At 36.2% G+C, this 18519-nt stretch overlaps 1 protein-coding gene across 1 annotated transcript in view; it reads right to left on the reverse strand.

Moving 5' to 3' along the window:
- Positions 1 to 18519, reverse strand: part of LOC140157116 (small ribosomal subunit protein uS9m-like) — a 46627-nt gene that overhangs the window by 15290 nt on the left and 12818 nt on the right. Inside the window, exon 4 of the mRNA XM_072180192.1 lies at positions 1922 to 2095. Within this exon, the coding sequence (XP_072036293.1) occupies positions 1922 to 2095 (174 nt within the window). The remainder of the gene's footprint in view (positions 1 to 1921; positions 2096 to 18519) is intronic.

Here is an 18519-nt window from a genome sequence, read left to right on the forward strand (position 1 = left end):
AGACACCTTTCTGAACATAAATGTGAAGTTTCGTGCTCATTTGATGTATTTTTCACCTGATTTCAACCCTAAACGTTTTCTTATATTTAGGCCCATACCATCTACAACTTGCTGCTGGCTATACCTTGTTTAGAACTTTCAAAAGAAGTACCTGAATGTGCAACCATAACTGTTTCAAAATAGCCCTTGAAAGTCATGCAGGTAACTCCGAGGTCATGTATTGAATTGTTTGGAATGAGGAATACTACGGGAACCAGCACCTTTTGTTAGAAGTCACACATGAGCATGATGAGTGAAGTGGATAACCACTATTGTTGTGAATGAGTCAATGACCTTCAATGACACTTAAGATTTAATTTACATACACCTACTAATTGGTCATATTAAACCCAATAACATCCGACATTTTTGGATGTGAAAAAAAAAAAGTTTAACTGGACTTAGTGCAATTTTGATTTTGTGCCATATCGGCCATCTTGGATGATTTTTGGCAAATGTTCGCTAAATGCATGATTTCAATGCCTCGGTTTGAAAAAATAATTTATGCCATTGACTAGTAAAGTGCCATTTCATAAGAAACCCTTTGATACTTTCACAATATGCTTGTTTCATGTTTGCATATATGTTAAAATAAAGAAATATATAAAGGTAAATATATGCTTATGCCAATTTTGCTCCCAATTGATATTTTTGGACCTTGTCATTTTATTTCGTTCCAATGACCGGTCAGAATGGGAAACTTTGAAAATTCATAATTCAAAAAGTTTTTGACCGATTTTGACCATTTAATCACCAAAATACTTCTATTGATGAGTTCTATCCAGAAAACAATCTTTTGTATCAATAGGGGCAACATGAAATTTTGATGGTTATCCCTACCTTTATTGTCTGGTTCATCATCATTAGTTTGTCTCTCATGTGAACCAATCTGATCCACTCAGGCCAAAGTCAGAAATTTTGAAAATTAAGTTGTACTGCAATTAATAACTTGCTCAGTACCTAAGATTACTGATGATTCTTCTCACTTTTTGCTTATTTCTCACTTTCACTATTTGGAAATCCAAGGAATAGCAAAACCAGAAGTAAAAGTACTTCCAAAGAAATAATTGTCCAACTCCAATACCTTTATTTTATCACAACCAATATGGGTGACAAGGCAGATCAATATACTCAGGGAAGAAAGCCTAATTTAAAAATAGGAGGAAACTGAAGTAGCCAGAGAAAACCTGCAAGAGCAAGTATGGACTGGGAAGCAAATGCACACAAAGTCTGCAGGGAACGTCCAGGGGCTCAAACCTGGGAACATAGTAGTGCAATGCTGGACAGAACTACTACACCCACCCACTCCCTCAAATTTTCAAATGGAGAGGTTTTTCTAGCACTCTATCTTCATCCACAAGGTTGTGCATCTCAGGGCCTAGATTTCGTCTTGGTTTGCGAGAATCAAAATCCATTATAGTCACTGCACTTACTGTATGATACAATGAGAGAAGTTGATTCTCGCAACAGAATCATTACGAGAATTAATTCTGTAATTCTCGTCAAAATCTAGTCCTTGCTTATTTACTGTTGAATGAAAGTAGTTTCAGATAGTGAAGGTGTACAAGTGAAAGTATACAAGGTTAGATCCTAGCCCTTCAGTATGAAGTTTGACTAAACCCTGGTCAGGGATGGCAACAACATTCACATCTGGCAACAACATTCACATCTGACACCACATGTAATTACACCCAGGCTGCAGTAATGGGAGACAATTTGCATCAACAAGTACTGTAACAGTCCAACCTTTTTTTTTACCCGGACATGATGTTTTCATATAAAGATCACAAAGCTGGATAACAGAGAGATCCAGATAAAAGAGGTCTGGATAAGGAAGACTGGTACTCATCCTCTTTAACACAGAAGGATGACTACAACTTACATGCATGAGTTCATAGTATTGTGGGTTTCTGGTGTAGAATAGGAAGTGTAATGGCCTTCCATCTGGACCATGTTGTCCTGCTTTCATTGGTGGGTAGTACTCTTCAGGTGGCTTCATCACAGGACGGGCTCTCTTATCTGTTATCCCAGATGGCAACAGGTAGGCTAGGGCTCTCTGAAAACATAGAAATCATTACATATGTCCTTAGCTTGAGGAAAATCTTTTAACAAACTAAAACAATATTGTACAAAGGCTACATGTACATGCAGATTGGAAAAAAGTGGTGGAAAAGAAAAAAACAAATTCCTTAAATTTCCCACCAGTTTTGTCCTATAGCATGATATTAGAGATGATTATAAGAAAGTTTCTTGTCTAAGAGTAAGAGTCTAACGCAGGACCTAAGATTGAGATATTCAAATTGAAATCCATGCAGCCCCTATAGAAAGACCCTTTTTTGGACTAATATACTATTCCCAGTTGTCTGTCATTCCTATGACCTACCAATAGATAAAAGAAAGGCCTGTATAAAAGATGTTTGGTATACAGTGTAATAGAAGTTGACTGAATCAGAATTTAATCTAATCAAACCATTTACATTATTGATAGAGGAATATAATAGGTATGGGCTATTCCAGCTGAAACCTATACACCTCCTGATGAAGATATATGACCTGATATATGATATTACACTGTATACCAAACATCTTTTATACAGACCTTTCCAGGAACTGTCTTTTGGAATTTGCAGGAGAGCATTAAATAGCTCTTCTGGAGCTTTCAAGGACAGCCAGCTGATTAGAGCATTTACAATAGAATGTATGGAGAGAATGGTCAACTAAGGAGAGCTAAATATCACTCTCCTAAATCAGATTGAAGGAGAGCATCGAGCAGTAGAGAGCGATTGCTCTCACTCTCCTCAAAAGGCAGTCCCTGCCTTTCTTTTATCTCTTGAGTCCCTGCCTTTCTTTTATCTCTTGGTAGGTCATAGGAATGACAGACAACTGGGAACAGCATAATAGTATAAAGGGTCAATGGTTCATTTGAAAAGGGTTTATTAGGGTTTAGGTCATTTTAGGTTAGGTTTAAGGTTAGGGTTAGCATTCGGGTTAGGACTAGTTTTAGGAATATGGTTAGGATCACAGTTATAATTATAGTCAAGGTAATGTCTAGGGTTAGGTTTAAGGTTAGGATTACATACATACATATACATACATATATCGATTTACCCCCAGATGAAATGAGGCACATTTTACTCAAAGTTTTGCTGGCATATCTGTCAGGAGTATCTCCATTTATTTGTAAACCAGAATTGGATTTAACTTCAGCTTATCCAATGAAATACGGACCCAAAGGGTACCGTTATATTACATCAAACTTGGCTTAACTTTTCAAGAGAAAATTTCTCCAGAGAAGTTTACATACATTTATTGAGTCAATCTTTTAATATAAATTCCTTAGAAAAGTGCATATACATTAATTCTACTTTCCTGAAGCCGGAAACATTCAGGAAAGTAATCTGGATATTTGACATATTTCGTTCAACTTCTCATGCACTATTTCTCAAATTTATTAGTTACTTAATTATTACTATTTGTAAACACTTATACAATTATTTATGGTGATCCAATTATTTTCATATAATTGATTCAAGATTAAATTTGTGGCCCTGTCCCTTTTTTACCGCCACAATTTTGACCTGGATAGTCTTTACTTTCCCCGTAAATACAGAGTCTGTTCCCATCTACATGTACACACAGTGTTGGCTCACCCGTAAGATACGGGGCCCTCCCGGGAATTTCCCGAGCCAATTCCTTAATTACTCACCCGTAAGATACGGGGCCCTCTCGGTAATTTCCTGAGCTCATGCCTACACTACTTACCCGTAAGGTATGGAGCCTCTCCGAACAAAGTGTGGCCCAACTTCTCACAGAGAAGTTAACCCAACTTAATCTCTTGTATAAGATACGGACCCTCCAGGGAATTTTCCCGGGCCCTTTTGCACACACACAAAGTGTGGCCCAATCTTATCTTATCATAGAGGGGTTAACCAAAATTAATTCCTTGTAAGATGCATAACTGAAATGCAATGAAGAATGAATGAATGAATGAAAATGAATGAATTTATCTGGGCCAACTTCTCAGAGAGAAGTCTGAGAAGTTAACCCAAGCTAATTCCTTGTACAATACATTTTAAATGCATGAAAGAAATGAATGAAAATGAATTAATGAATATGGGGCCCTCCAGGTATTACCCCAAGCCCTTTTGCACACATGCAAGTGTGGCCCCACTTCTTGTCTCAAGCAAAGAAGTTAACCCAAATTCCTCGTAAGCTACGGGGCCCTCCAGGGAATTTCCTCAGCCCCTTTACACACATGCAAGTGTGGCCCAACTTCTCTTTTCGCATAAGTTAACCCAAATTAATTCCTCATAAGATACGGGGCACTCCGGGGAATTTCCATGGCCCACACACAAGTGTGGCCCAACTCCTCTTCTTGCAGAGAAGTTAACCCAAATTAATTTCATGTAAGATACGGGGCCCTCCAGGGTATTCTCAAGTCCTTTCCACACTCGCCAAGTGTGGCCCAACTTTTTAAAGAAGTTAACAGCAATGTATTAACCGGCAAGCTACAGAACCCTTTTTAAAGGGATTTCCTGAACACCTAGATCTGTATACACAAATGTGGCCTAACCTCTCCAAGAGAAGTTAAAATGTGCACTTATTGAATCCTCTCCCTTGGCCAGCTTAACCGCCCTCTTCCTGGTAATTTGCCCATGCCCAGAAGCTACCATTAAAACGCAGACTGCAATAGGGCCTACCCTTTAGGTCTATGTACCTCTATACCCTGTACGATATGGATACCTTCCCAGCCAAATTGAATGCTCCCTGTTGACTGTCCACAAAGGTATTGAATACTGGGATATGACCTAAGTTTTGGGTGTGGTGGGTGGGAAAATTTTCTTCACATTGGAGACACAACCTTCTCCTTCCATGACAGATAAAATGTGCCTAATCCCTGAACCACTGGCAGTGTCAGAAGGTTATTAACCACTTCCCATTGGCTACTTCCAACAATAGACCTTAAACCTCATTGGTCCTTATATAAAGCCAATACTAGGCAACCAATCAATAAATCAATCATATTGATTTGTCCAAGCACAAGCTATGAACCAGGGTTAGACTCTTTCACAGGAGGTAAATTTGTTTATTGTATAAATACAATAAACTTTATTACCCCAGATGAAATGAGGCACATTTTACTCAAAGTTTTGCTGGCATATCTGTCAGGAGTATCTCCATTTATTTGTAAACCAGAATTGGATTTAACTTCAGCTTATCCAATGAAATACGGACCCAAAGGGTACCGTTATATTACATCAAACTTGGCTTAACTTTTCAAGAGAAAATTTCTCCAGAGAAGTTTACATACATTTATTGAGTCAATCTTTTAATATAAATTCCTTAGAAAAGTGCATATACATTAATTCTACTTTCCTGAAGCCGGAAACATTCAGGAAAGTAATCTGATATTTGACATATTTCGTTCAACTTCTCATGCACTATTTCTCAAATTTATTAGTTACTTAATTATTACTATTTGTAAACACTTATACAATTACCTATGGTGATCCAATTATTTTCATATAATTGGATTCAAGGTTAAATTTGTGGCCCTGTCCTTTTTACCGCTAAACAAATTTATGGCACAGAAATTTGCCCAACCCCCCTTTTTTTTTTTTTTTTTCACTTGTGATTCTATAAGCCTCCACATGAACCCTAGCTATCCTTTTTGACAGCTGAACTCCCCAGGCTTATTAGCGTCGTTAAAAACCTTCACAGAATCACTTGAAATGTGCGCCCTTGATGTCATTGACAAACGCAAGGATATTTTAGATAATTTATCTCAACTTTACAAGACACCTTTTGTGTAAGGAAGAGGTACGAGCTGCACCCAGTATATATTCCCGAATAATAGCCAAACGTGTGCCTATTTTTGTTTGTGCATCAATTCTTGAGTTTATCTTCCCTATGTACAACATGTACTATACTTGTACATTTTAGACTTACTTGTTAAGGCTTTGGGCCTAAGAAAAAACAATCGTGGCAGCAGCGGGCTACGAGAACTCGAAAAACTCCTCTATTATATTTTTGGGAGAAAAATTGAGAACGTAGGATGACCCCTGGCTTACTACCCCATGGCACCCTGGTGATTGAATTCCTCCTATTATGAAGCCTAATTTCCCTGTGCACCCTTGCACATCGATACCTTTACCATGCTGGCAAGTTGAAGGCTTGCGCAACAGCTTATCCTCAGCTTAATCACTGACGCCCGCCTGAGCCCGTAATCCACCCCTGATGACGTAACAAGCAAAATGCTGTTTTCGCCAATGCGCAGAAGGCCCTCAATTGGATATATTTTTATTCACTAATTATAAATGTAGTTATGAAGTGAGCAGGCCGACTATTAACTAGCTGTGCAAATATTTCCAAATGTGCCCAGTACTACTGCCCAGGAAGTGAAGTAAACTAAATTGACTCCATCAGTGATCGTCGTAAGGGCGTAGAGCACTTAATGTATAATAAAAGATAGAAATGGCAAGAACATACTAGCGAGTTAGGCTACCTGCGGTGCCTAACTCAATATTACACACAAAATGGCAACTTTGCTTTGGCTGCGAAGCCAACCCATTTTGCATACCAGTATCTACATATCATATCTATCATTTGTTCCCAAAGAATGAGATTGTCTGACATTGTAACGATATAATTAATGGCATTCAATGGTCATATATATTGCTCAGACAACATCATATCATTGGCAAAAGCTAATGTTTTGAGGACAATGAAAATAAGACGTTTAAAATTGATATTCTGCAAAAACCAACTTAAACGATGAGTTCCTTCGAACAAGACAGATTTGACCTAGAACAAGTTGACATCATGCATGACTGTGCCTGCTTTGCCAAAGGGACTTTCAACATTCTCAATGCACATAACGATAATGGTTGTTGTTCACACAAATTTTTTAAAGATATGGATAAATCAGCCGCTTTTTTCTTATATATTAGGCAATTGTGATATTACAATTCATATGTATATCAATATCATAATAAATATTTGGGCTAAAGATAAAATATTAATTTCAGCGCGATCAATCTGAGACTAGCATATAAACCATGTTAAGTCCACAAACTCGTGTACCTGATTTCCCTGTGCAATATTGCAATGCTATAGTTATTATAGTTTCAGTTGGATGAAATATTACAAAGCGAACACATAGTAACAATACTGTGTGAGGCTTGTTTCCGAAATGAGAACAAAATAGTCTGCATATTGTTATACAGTATTGTTTATGGTAAATATAGTACAACTCATTGTTGCAGCAACCATGTTGCTAATGTCAAACTTGTCAAAGTGATTGTGATTGTGTCACACAGGTATTAAATGAGAGTATGATATAGTGTCCGCTTCCTTTACTTACGTAGTCAGCCGGCTACCTTGAAAATTGATTCCGCTTCAAACGGGGGACGAACCCGTACCAACTTCACCCACCCAATTTCTCTTTTTTCCAGGAGAAATATGCATAAAAAGTTGCAACAAGTGTCAACTTGTAATTTAATAATTATTCTCCTCGATAGAGATGAACTTGTTTTTGCAATAGACCTGCCCTTTAATACATAATGTCCGCATTGTACACTGAAAGTGTTCCTGTCCCACTTTGTCTTGTCCTGCCATACGCTTGCTTCGGATATCATTAGATGTGGTCTAAATGGTCCAAATAATGTCCAGAAACGTATTACATGTATATCATTCTTTATATCTTCCCTGTCACGTGCGACCACCAATATGTTGATTCAACCTGAAATAAATCAGAAAAAGAAAACAGAAACTGGGAAGCAACTTAACGCTATGCAAAATTCCTATTTCATTTCGCCGTTACTACACAAAATTCCTTATCCTAGGAATGAGAGGGACAGGAATTTCCTTACTGTTTAAGTTACCCGGCCCAGACATAGAACAGGAATTTGTTATTTCTATTTGATTTATTAGGTACCTAAATAACCTGATGAAATGCAGTGTATGCTTCCAACTTCCCGAAACCGACTTAATTGATCTTGTAAATTGCCTGGTGAATTGTTAACTTTCAATGGGATCATTCTCCAAGCCTCATGAATACCAACATTGAATGACCTCCCATTGATCTCCCAAATGACTACTTCACTTGATGTTACTGCCCAAATCCTGCCGCTTTCCCCATTTCCTCTGTCTTACATGTACGTACTAGACTCCAGATAACCTTGAGTAAAGCCAACATCTTGAACATTTTTAACCTCCTATGCTACGTACCTCTTTTTACCAAGCTCCGTAAACACCCGATACTATTATCTACTGCCTGAATCTGCTGGAACCCCTTTTATCGAAAGTTGCGTGACCATCTGACCTTTATACAATGTCTTCAGGTGACCCTGATAAGCCTGACCTGACCCAAGAAATTGTGACTTTGACTGCTCCTCCATTTCCCCAAGTTCCATGAAAAACTCCTTGAGCCTTCTTATTTTGCCCTCAAATTACCTAAAATTCCAATCCCATATTTTTCAACAATCCATACCTTCTGACCTACATTATGACCTTGAACTTCTTAACCATAAACGCTCAGAAAAGAAAGGCTCATGCTTCCCTGACTGAACAAAATCCTTAAGGAGGAGTGAAGCACCACAAACTTCAAAAGTCATAAAATGAAATGTCACATGCAATTGTTAACCAGTTCTGCAAAATTCCAACAGTCGGATAACGGTGGGACAACCTGTGGCGATCTGACCCCGAATAACCCCAAATTAACCCTAACCAAATTTCATGAACCTACTACAATTTATCCCAGTTTGCCTCTGATGAACCCAGATTTACCTTGACGCTTTTTTGGGGTTTTTTTTTCCAGTTTCCGTGGTCCCCCCCAAATTTCATGAACCAACGACCCTCCATGGTGTTTGACCCCTAATGATCTCCTGTTGACCTTGACCTCTGTTTGCCCTGTTGGGTGTTCGCTCTGCAAATTTATTTTGAATTCATTCAAAAAAGGGCAAAATTCTCCCCTTGAAAAAGGGTATTTATATGATATCGCATGGCCCTGTCGATCTTATGAATGCATCTAATTACCTATACATTCACTAATTTGGTAATGTGGCAGTGGCACCCCTTATAAATTTTTCCTTGCCCAGTTCTCCAAAACCCTGGCACCACGGCACCCCTTTAATTGAAGGCACAAACTTCACACTAGCCAAAATGTTTGATTACCAAACCAATATAAAATTTTAATTACTATATGGTCTGGGTGCTTTGTCAAGTACTCCATTGTCTGATATATTCTCTCTACCTGACAATATGATTTATTCATGCCACAAATAATTTGCCCAATATTTTATTGTTATCCGATTCATTTTTTTTTCCCAGCCAAACTGACATGATCACATCCTGGGTTGATTGCCTGACAAAATCTCTTCCTACCTGACACACACTATGACTTATTCATGCCCCCAAAAATTTGGCCAGTATATTTTACTTGAGATCTCATTCAAATTTTTGATCCAGGGGATCACATGATTGCAACTAATTAAATATTCCTGAATTCTGACAAAACATTTATCACATCAGCACCCTTTTTAATTTTGCCACGCCCATGTTTTCCAAGGCGCCTCCCTAGCCAATTCGATTACCCAACCAAATTTCCCTACCTAAACCATCCAAATTATCCAGGATACTAATCGTCCAAAACTTATTTATTTATTTATTTATTTATTTTTTTTTTTTTTTTTTCATTCATGATAATTTTTATCTCTCGTACACAAAGTAAAACAATGTTATGATCACATGATAGCCACTAATTAATCACTCATGAATTTGACATTGATCAAGAGTAGGGCCTACTTATTCCAGCAACTTTGCAAGTAGTGGAGTGTCAGAACTCGATAGAGCTAGTCCATGTTTATAATTAATTTTAACTTTACTTAAAATTTGCTCACCCCGTTTCGACATCCATGTCCAATCAAGTATCCATAATATAAGTACATAATCACAGTTGTTTCACCGGTGGTCCCAGCTGGTCTTCCCAAATTGCAATACTTGATCCCAACACACAGATTTCGCCATCATCAGACCATGATCGACAAATCGATCCATCATTGCTGTGACTCGCTGCTAGCTGCTGCATTGATGCTTGACTGGGGTTTCATTTACACCTCCATTTAATTCCATTTCTGCTGAAAGATTCAGCATTCTGTAATTAACAGCCTTGACTGCAGCAGACTTTACTGGATGAGCGATGTCTTGTCTTCCCGATCGGTTCAAAATTCTGCACCTCTAAATTTCAAAATTCCATCAAGGTGCTAAATATTTTGTATTCCCATGACGGCTGCCATTCCTGTCATCGGTGTTTCTAGACACTAGTTGCCGACATATTTTGCGATCATGCTTCCTTCGTTCAGAATAATTTATAGCTATTTCTAACTACCTCTGATTATATCATGTTATAAAAGCAAATACTATTTCCTTGAAAAGAATAAGTTTTCCCTTCCATGGAAATAATTCTGTGTTAAAAAATTTTCTTCACATTGGAGACACAACCTTCTCCTTCCATGACAGATAAAAATGTGCCTAATCCCTGAACCACTGGCAGTGTCAGAAGGTTATTAACCACTTCCCATTGGCTACTTCCAACAATAGACCTTAAGGCATAACTACACAATACCCACCACACCATGGGCACAGCCCCGAGCTGCTTCGAAGGGAATAGCCCCCTCAATTTGATATTTTCTTGTATTTTGACAAATAATCCCCTATAGTCACATCATAATTTCTTTTACATTTTGGTTCTTGGACAAATGTCTTCAACGAAGCGCCATCTATCTAGTAGTTGGACAAATAATCCCCCTACAGTCACGACATGGCTTTTTGGATTCTGGTATTTGGACAAATAATTTCAGACAGAGAGAGCGAGTTGATTGAAAACAGCCCGACGGTGTTGGTCGGCGTGAGACGCAGTGTCTTCAACGAAGCGCCATCTATCTAGTAGTTGGACAAATAATCCCCTACAGTCACGTCTTAATGTCTTGTATTCTGGTAATTGGACAAATAACCGAACACACTTGTACACAGAGATGGCGATTTAGGTATTATTCGGCGTAGACGCATGTTGAAAACTCATTATTTGAGTAGTCCAAGGTTCCGCACCATTGGCCATTAACCAAGTGCGTCCATGTCCAAATAGGATATGCACGCAATTCTTGGTTTTATGTTGGCGCAGTCGGGCGAGACGTAGTTCTGAATTCGATAGAGGGCTTATAGGTCTTGGTTTTATGTTGGCTAGTCGGCGTGAGACGTAATTCGATAGAGGGCTTATAGGTCTTGGTTTTATGTTGGCGCAGTCGGCGTGAGACGTAGTTCTGAATTCGATATGGGGCTTTGAAAACAGCATGCTTCTTAACAGGACATAGACACACTTATGCGTGCCAGGTTTTGACCTCGCATGCAGTCGGCGTGGACATAGTTGAGAATTCGCAGTGTTCCGTAATTAATGGACACACTTGCGTGTAGGTATAGACCTCATAGTTGAGAACTCGCAGTGTTCCTTACTTAAACACAATGCACGACTAAACATAATGTATGAGGGAACGCCTCGTTCTAACAAGAAAGCCCGACTGCGCGTTGGGACGAGATACCTTATTTTTTGTAATATATTTAGAATCAATCGTATCAAATTTTTAGTTTAGTTGTAAAACCATAAAAAAGAGTCTCAATCAGTCTCATTAATTTTTATCTATTTTGCTGTTTGTTGGTATAAGAACATGTGTAATAGTGCAATGCATCGCAACAAGACCAAACTCATATAATTTGGATTCTATTATTTTTTAGAATTCAGTTTATTCCAAAGCCATAAATTCGCGGGAGAATTGTCCCAATTTTAACGTGATAAAATGGACTTTACAATCCATACCCGATGACCCCTCTTTTTTTTTTTTAGTTGCGGCTACCCAATGAACCCCTTTCTTTGGTTGCGGCTACCCATAACCCCATTTTTTCTATAATAGCATCATCAAAATGCAACTAAAAATTGCCGAAACTGTCCAATTTTGCTTCATTTTTTCCAAATTATGCCGAAAGTTTCAAAATTTTGCTACATTTTTCACAATTTTCACCCGATGACCCTTTCTTTCAATCTTATACTCGATGACTTCTTTTTTATTTTGTTTGTACCCAATGACCCCTTAGTTTTAAAAATAACGCTTTGTACCCGATAGGCCCCCTACTTCATGACTCCGTAGGCACATACCCGTCACTTCCAAAGTTGAGTGCCCCCCTGTCCCCGAGGTCCAAGTTGGATATGGTATACAAATGTGACTCAAAGACAGAGATATACACAATTATTGTTAAATTCTTGATGGTTTATTGATAGTAATAACAAAATATACTTACAAAATTGGATGCAAATATAAGTGAGATGATTGTAGTCATACAGTTATATCAAGATTAGAATGTACACGAATTTGTTTGCCTTATTAAGAAATACAGAAAGGTGTACAATAGAGTTGATAATGGTAATCATGGCTATGTGTCATTCATGTTAACTGTGTTTTCTTTTGAAAATATCAGTGCAAGCTTCATAAGCATGTAATTGAAGATTCCGCATGTTTTGATGGTGATAATGATACTTTTTGATAATTTTGGCTATGGAGCACGGGCCCAAAATGGGGAGGATGTATTGCACGCCCCACGGCTGGTACCAGAGGATGAATTAAGCACTTCCCAGCAAGTCTTGCGGTTAGCATAGCTGTGGGGTGAACATGACACCACTGCCCGCCCACTGCATACACACGCATATGCGTGCATGGTTCAATTTGAATTTGGACAGATATATTTACAATAAAAACACCTTCAAAAAGTTGGTCGATTTCACATTTTATGTTATCTTATCTACAGAAGGTGTGATTTATCCTTCATGCATACATCACTTTACATCTGAAATCGACCAAGTAATAATGACACACGGACAATTCTTAAACAACATCTTTTGCACAGAGTTCAATTGAAAAATAATATAGTGGCAGTTGAAACTCTAGTGATAACACTTTTACAGTGCATGATGGGCCTTCCTTAAATACACTTCTAGTGCCCGTTTCTATTCATCGTTATGTATTCTTCTCCCGTGCATTATTTTCGCGAACTACCCTTCACAGCCCAAATTATATAAACCTGCACGCTAAACAATGCATTATCTAAAACCTGCACGCTAAACAATAGATTCTAGATAATACGTGCACGCCAAATACTAGAAATACTACTTTCACATAACCATATAGTAGAGTTAGGTGACGCTTTCGACACAGAGGTCACATAACTATATAATTGCCTGTTCGATATATATACCATCAAAAAAGTACGAATATACATTCTGTGGTGTTAAAATGGTATAGTTACAAACGGTGTTCTATAATAGGGTACAATTACCGAATAGGGTGCAACTCGCTAGACTTGAGTCCAGTCCTCGCCACGGAGTTTAGGGTTAGGGTTGGGGTAGGGCAGTCTTGTAATAAGACTAGTAGAGTTGCACCCTATTATGCAAATAACGTTGTCATACATTATGATTAATGACCTCAAATAAATCAAACATCAAATGAGAATAATCGAGCTTCTATTAATTAAAAAGGGCCAAAAACAGGTGGATCATAATTATACAAGATGACACCATTGCAAAATATTCAGCATTTTACAAATGAAATACATGTAGGCCTATATCTAAAATAACATAGCCGGGCCGGGAAACACACACTAGCGCATAATATCATGATCATGCTTTATAATACCATAGGCCTTCAAACACATGTGTTTGAAGGCCTATGATAATACTGAACAAATTGTTAAATCCCAATGTCGTGTGTTTTAATATAAGTAGATTTTAAAGTTCAAATTATAGAGCTATAAAGTCCAGTTGATATTCACCGTAGTACTAGTCGGACATCTAAATCGATCGTTTCCAGATGAACTGGTTCAGTGCTCTAAATGATCACAACATAAAGTCAATTGGTTACAAACCATGCGTGAATAAGTTACTAAAGTATGACGTATGGCGCAATCGATACCATATTGATAGCTAACTTATACAGGAATTGATTTTCTTTACCAGTTAAATGCTACGTAGCTGGTCAATCTCCTGACGGTGTTTTTAAAATGTAAGATATTTTCCCTAATATTAAAACTAATATAATGAATGCAGCAATTAATATTGCCTATTGTTTTAATAGGCCTACACTCAAAGTGTATGACGGATAATGTACTCAGTGCAAAGGCATTCGTCAAGATATTGCACTTGCCATGGAGTTATTGCATTTAGCTCTTGAGCCTATCGGCTCTCGAGCTAAATGCAATAACTCCACGGCGCGTGCGATTATCTTGACGAATGCATTGCACTCAGGTCATTATCCTTATCATCATCCTCTGGGCTGGTACGCTCAATCTCAGCCCATTGTCATTCGAAGCAATAAACATTTGACTTCAACAGGAAGGCCTGTTTCCATTGCTACATTCTTGATGTTCTTATATAAAACGAAAGTACGATTGCCGGATTCCGAATGATATTGTTGATTGTAACACATAATAAGTTCTATGTTAAAGCTTTGTTTTACATTACTTAATTACAATTGGGTGAACAATGTGTTCGTATGTTTACTGCGCTCTGTACAAAATAGAAGAATAACATTACATACAACCCTCCACCACTAAATACTTACAAATTAATACATGAAGAAAATAATATTTAAACTGGACTACTGCCTAACATTGTGTGTCTTGAGCTGTTTAAGGTGGTTATGCAGGCATTATAAAAGTGCTCTAAACAGATTAATTGAGTAGACCAAAGTACACTGATCAATATGCCTTTTCTTTGGAATCAATCGGACATAGGCCTACGGTTTTCAAAATACATCAATTTATATTTTCTTTGTATGATCAATAATCAATCAAGTCAATAAGCTAAAATGACTGGAGAAGCTCATTAACATATAATTTTTGCCAATATTTTGCTAAAAATCCATGCATAAATGTTCGGGGTACTTTTATTTTGCATAAATTTGTCCTGAAACTTGGTCAAAGTGTTTCTAATATGTTTTAATGTATTATATAGTGAAGGCCAAGTTCAATAATAAACAACATGTTTTACATCCGACTTATTCAAAACAAGGTGGAGGAAAGGGCATTTTATTTTTTAGAGCAGAATCGTGAATACCCATAATTATAGTTATTCTAGCATAGGCCTACACTATGTCTGCACAAAAGAGGAGAAATCTTTTTATTTGTTATACTGACATATAAGACCCCCTTATTTATCTCAAAACATTCCTAAAGTGTTTCTAGTTTATTAGCAAGGCTATAGGAAGAATATTTGTTTTGTTAAAATAACTGACTTTCACAAAATACAAATTTAATTGAAGAAACCTCAACAAAGGAAACAAAGAAGATGTGAAACATGTTAATTTTGTTTATTTGGCCTAACTTAAGGGCTATATGTTTTACATCCTACAGCATTATCGTTGCTCAACAATGTAAAAACGTTTTTGTAACATTCCTAAAACATTTTGAAAACTTGATTCTAAACAGAATGTTATTTTGGAGTTGCAAAATATTTTGAAAAAATGTTTGTCCAAGTATTTACAATCACGTTTTTAAAATGTTTTCACGACCTTTATATGACGCGACATTTAAATGTTATTAAAATGTTTTACGCTTTTATAACATTCCAAAAACATTTTGAAAACTTGGTACAAATCATTCTAAACAGAATGTTATTTTGGAGTTGAAAAAATATTTTGAAAAAAACATGTTTGTCCAAGTATTTACAATCACGTTTTTAAAATGATTTCACGACCTTTATATAATGCGACATTGAAATGTTATTAAAATGTTTTACGTTCTTATAACATTCCAAAAACATTTTTGAAAACTTTGTACAAATCATTCTAAACATAATGTTATTTTGGAGTTGAAAAAATCTTTTGAAAACGATGTTTGCTCCAAATATTTTGTTTTTATAAATATTTACAAATGAAGGTAAAATGTTTCTAGTAAATGGTTGAAATTTTAAACAATGTTTTTGCTTCCTAAGACTATGTATTTATTATCAATATCATGCCTTATACTCTGTTTGACCAAACTTCCTATTCAATCATGAGATGGAAATTTGTTTTTAAGATGTATCCGGGAGTTGTATAACACTTTCAATTTTCATTTCATCACGCTCTAAAACAAACGATTTCTTATGTATTACTTTGTTTCGTGATGAAAATCGTGATGTTTTATTTCATCACTCACTTAAAAATTGATTTCTTATGTATTACTTTGTTTCGTGATGAAAACCGTGATGTTTTATTTCATCATCACGCTCTAAAACAAACGATTTCTTATGCATTATATTTGTTTTGTGATGAAAATTGTGATGTTTTATTTCATCACGCTCTAAACAATAATTATAGTTACATGCATTTTAAGAAAAAAATCTTATTAAAACAGTATGTTGTTTAGAAAAATGTAGAAAGTGATGATGATGATGATGATGATGATGATGATGATAATGATGATGATGATGATGATGTCTCCAAAAGTGTCCCGGTTTTTTTTTTCTTGCCCTAAATCGTATGCGTATATCTATAAAATAAGGCACTTCAATAATCAATAATCAGTCCCTGACGGTCTCCGCTTAACTAGCTACTAACTTGGGTTATGGGCGCTGATTTTCATGTTCACTGTCACTTACTCATCAGCTAAGTATACGACCCTTTGTCAATCACCTTCAGTACCCCATTTCGCATACTATATAAGAAACTCATCATGATGATCGAACAGAGAGTACTTTAAATGTAGCTTGTACCGTTTTCGTGTGGCATTCTTCAGAAGTGAGCGGTCCGTTTACCAACATTTTCGGTCAAATCTCCATTCAATTAACACGGAGTTGGCTAGCTATGCCTTGCCCTCACTCACTATTTTACCAAAGTACCAAATTTCTGAACATCTAACCTATAGCTGTAATTTTAGGTCATGTACTTTTAATATTGGCCGGTTAACCCTAAACCTAACCCTATCACAATATACTGCCGGCCATTTTGAAAAAGTCCACTGAACCAATGTAGATACATTTTATGCAAAAAACCCGGCAAAAAAGCTTTCCGGATTCGGTTTCAGCAGCCAAAATGGCTATAGAATCCACTCGTCTAATAAATGATTTGCAAAAAATGCTATCATTTGCCCAGGTACGGTATTGTGCAACATTTTACTAAACAGCAGAGTAAAATCTTTCCCCTTACTCAACACCGGGTAATTTTACTCAATTCATGTGATGTTTGGTTTATAATGTGATTTTTGGTTTACATTGTGATATTTTGGTTTAAAATGTGATTTTTGATCAAAAAATTAGTTTTTGCAAAAATGTGATTTTTTATGTATGTATGATTTGTTTTCCTTTTCTAAAACATCTTGTTTTAAAATTGGGAAACAAATGATAATGACGTAGATATTCATTTGTTTTATACACATTACCCACCTAAAAAAATGCGGACAGTCCTATATTGCATAATATGTATTTCGATTGAACATCTGTATTTTGTACCATTCAAAGAACAGTAGTTTTAGCTAGTAGTAGCTATACAGTTAATATTGATGAGAATTTCAATAATATGATATTGGAATTAAATTCATAGTCCCTCTTTAAAAATAAAATGTTATCAATTTCAGACAATTGAGGCCCGATTTAAGGAAAGTTAAAAATGAGAAAGAATCCTCACTTTGCAGTTTTTATGTTTCTTATTATTTTGTGATGATAAAAGTAAGGATATTTTAACACTTTAGAAATTTCTCGTTTGTTATGTTTCTTATTACTTTGTGAGGAAAAGTAAGGAATTTTTGTATTACTTTGGAAATTTTTCACTTGTTATCATTATGTTTTGTGATGACAACAGTGAGAATTATTTTCTCATTTCGCTAACTTCTCATTTGTTATGTTTAACGTTTCTTATTATTTTGTGAGGAAAAAGTGAGGATTTTTTTATCACTTTGGAATGTTTTCATTTGTTATATTTCTTATTATTTTGTGATGAAAAAAGTTGTTCATTACGACGCCAATTTTTCATTCATTTTTTTAAATTATTTTGTGATGAGATACGTGAGGATTTCTTTCACATTCGAAATATAATTACCGTAGATATGGCACGATTTGGGGGAGAAATTTTGGCACCTATTTTTTGGACATCATAATAATTCATCACTTTTTTCATCACAAAACAATATTACAAAATGCAATCAAACAATATCAAGGCATGGAATAATAATATTAAATTTCTCAATCCATGGGCTTAAAGCAACATTGTACATTATACAGAAAATTAAAAAAATCCAAGTAATTTCAAAATCTTTTTTCCATACAAAATAATGTGAAACGAATAAATGAAAAATTTGCGTAAGTGATGAAAAATCCTCACTTTTGTCATCACAAAATGATAGAAAACATTAAAAATCAAAAATATAAAAGTAGTAAAAATCCTCACTTTTTTTCACCAGAAAAAT

Source organism: Amphiura filiformis, chromosome 7 (assembly GCF_039555335.1).
Source record: "Amphiura filiformis chromosome 7, Afil_fr2py, whole genome shotgun sequence".
NCBI lineage: Eukaryota > Metazoa > Echinodermata > Ophiuroidea > Amphilepidida > Amphiuridae > Amphiura > Amphiura filiformis.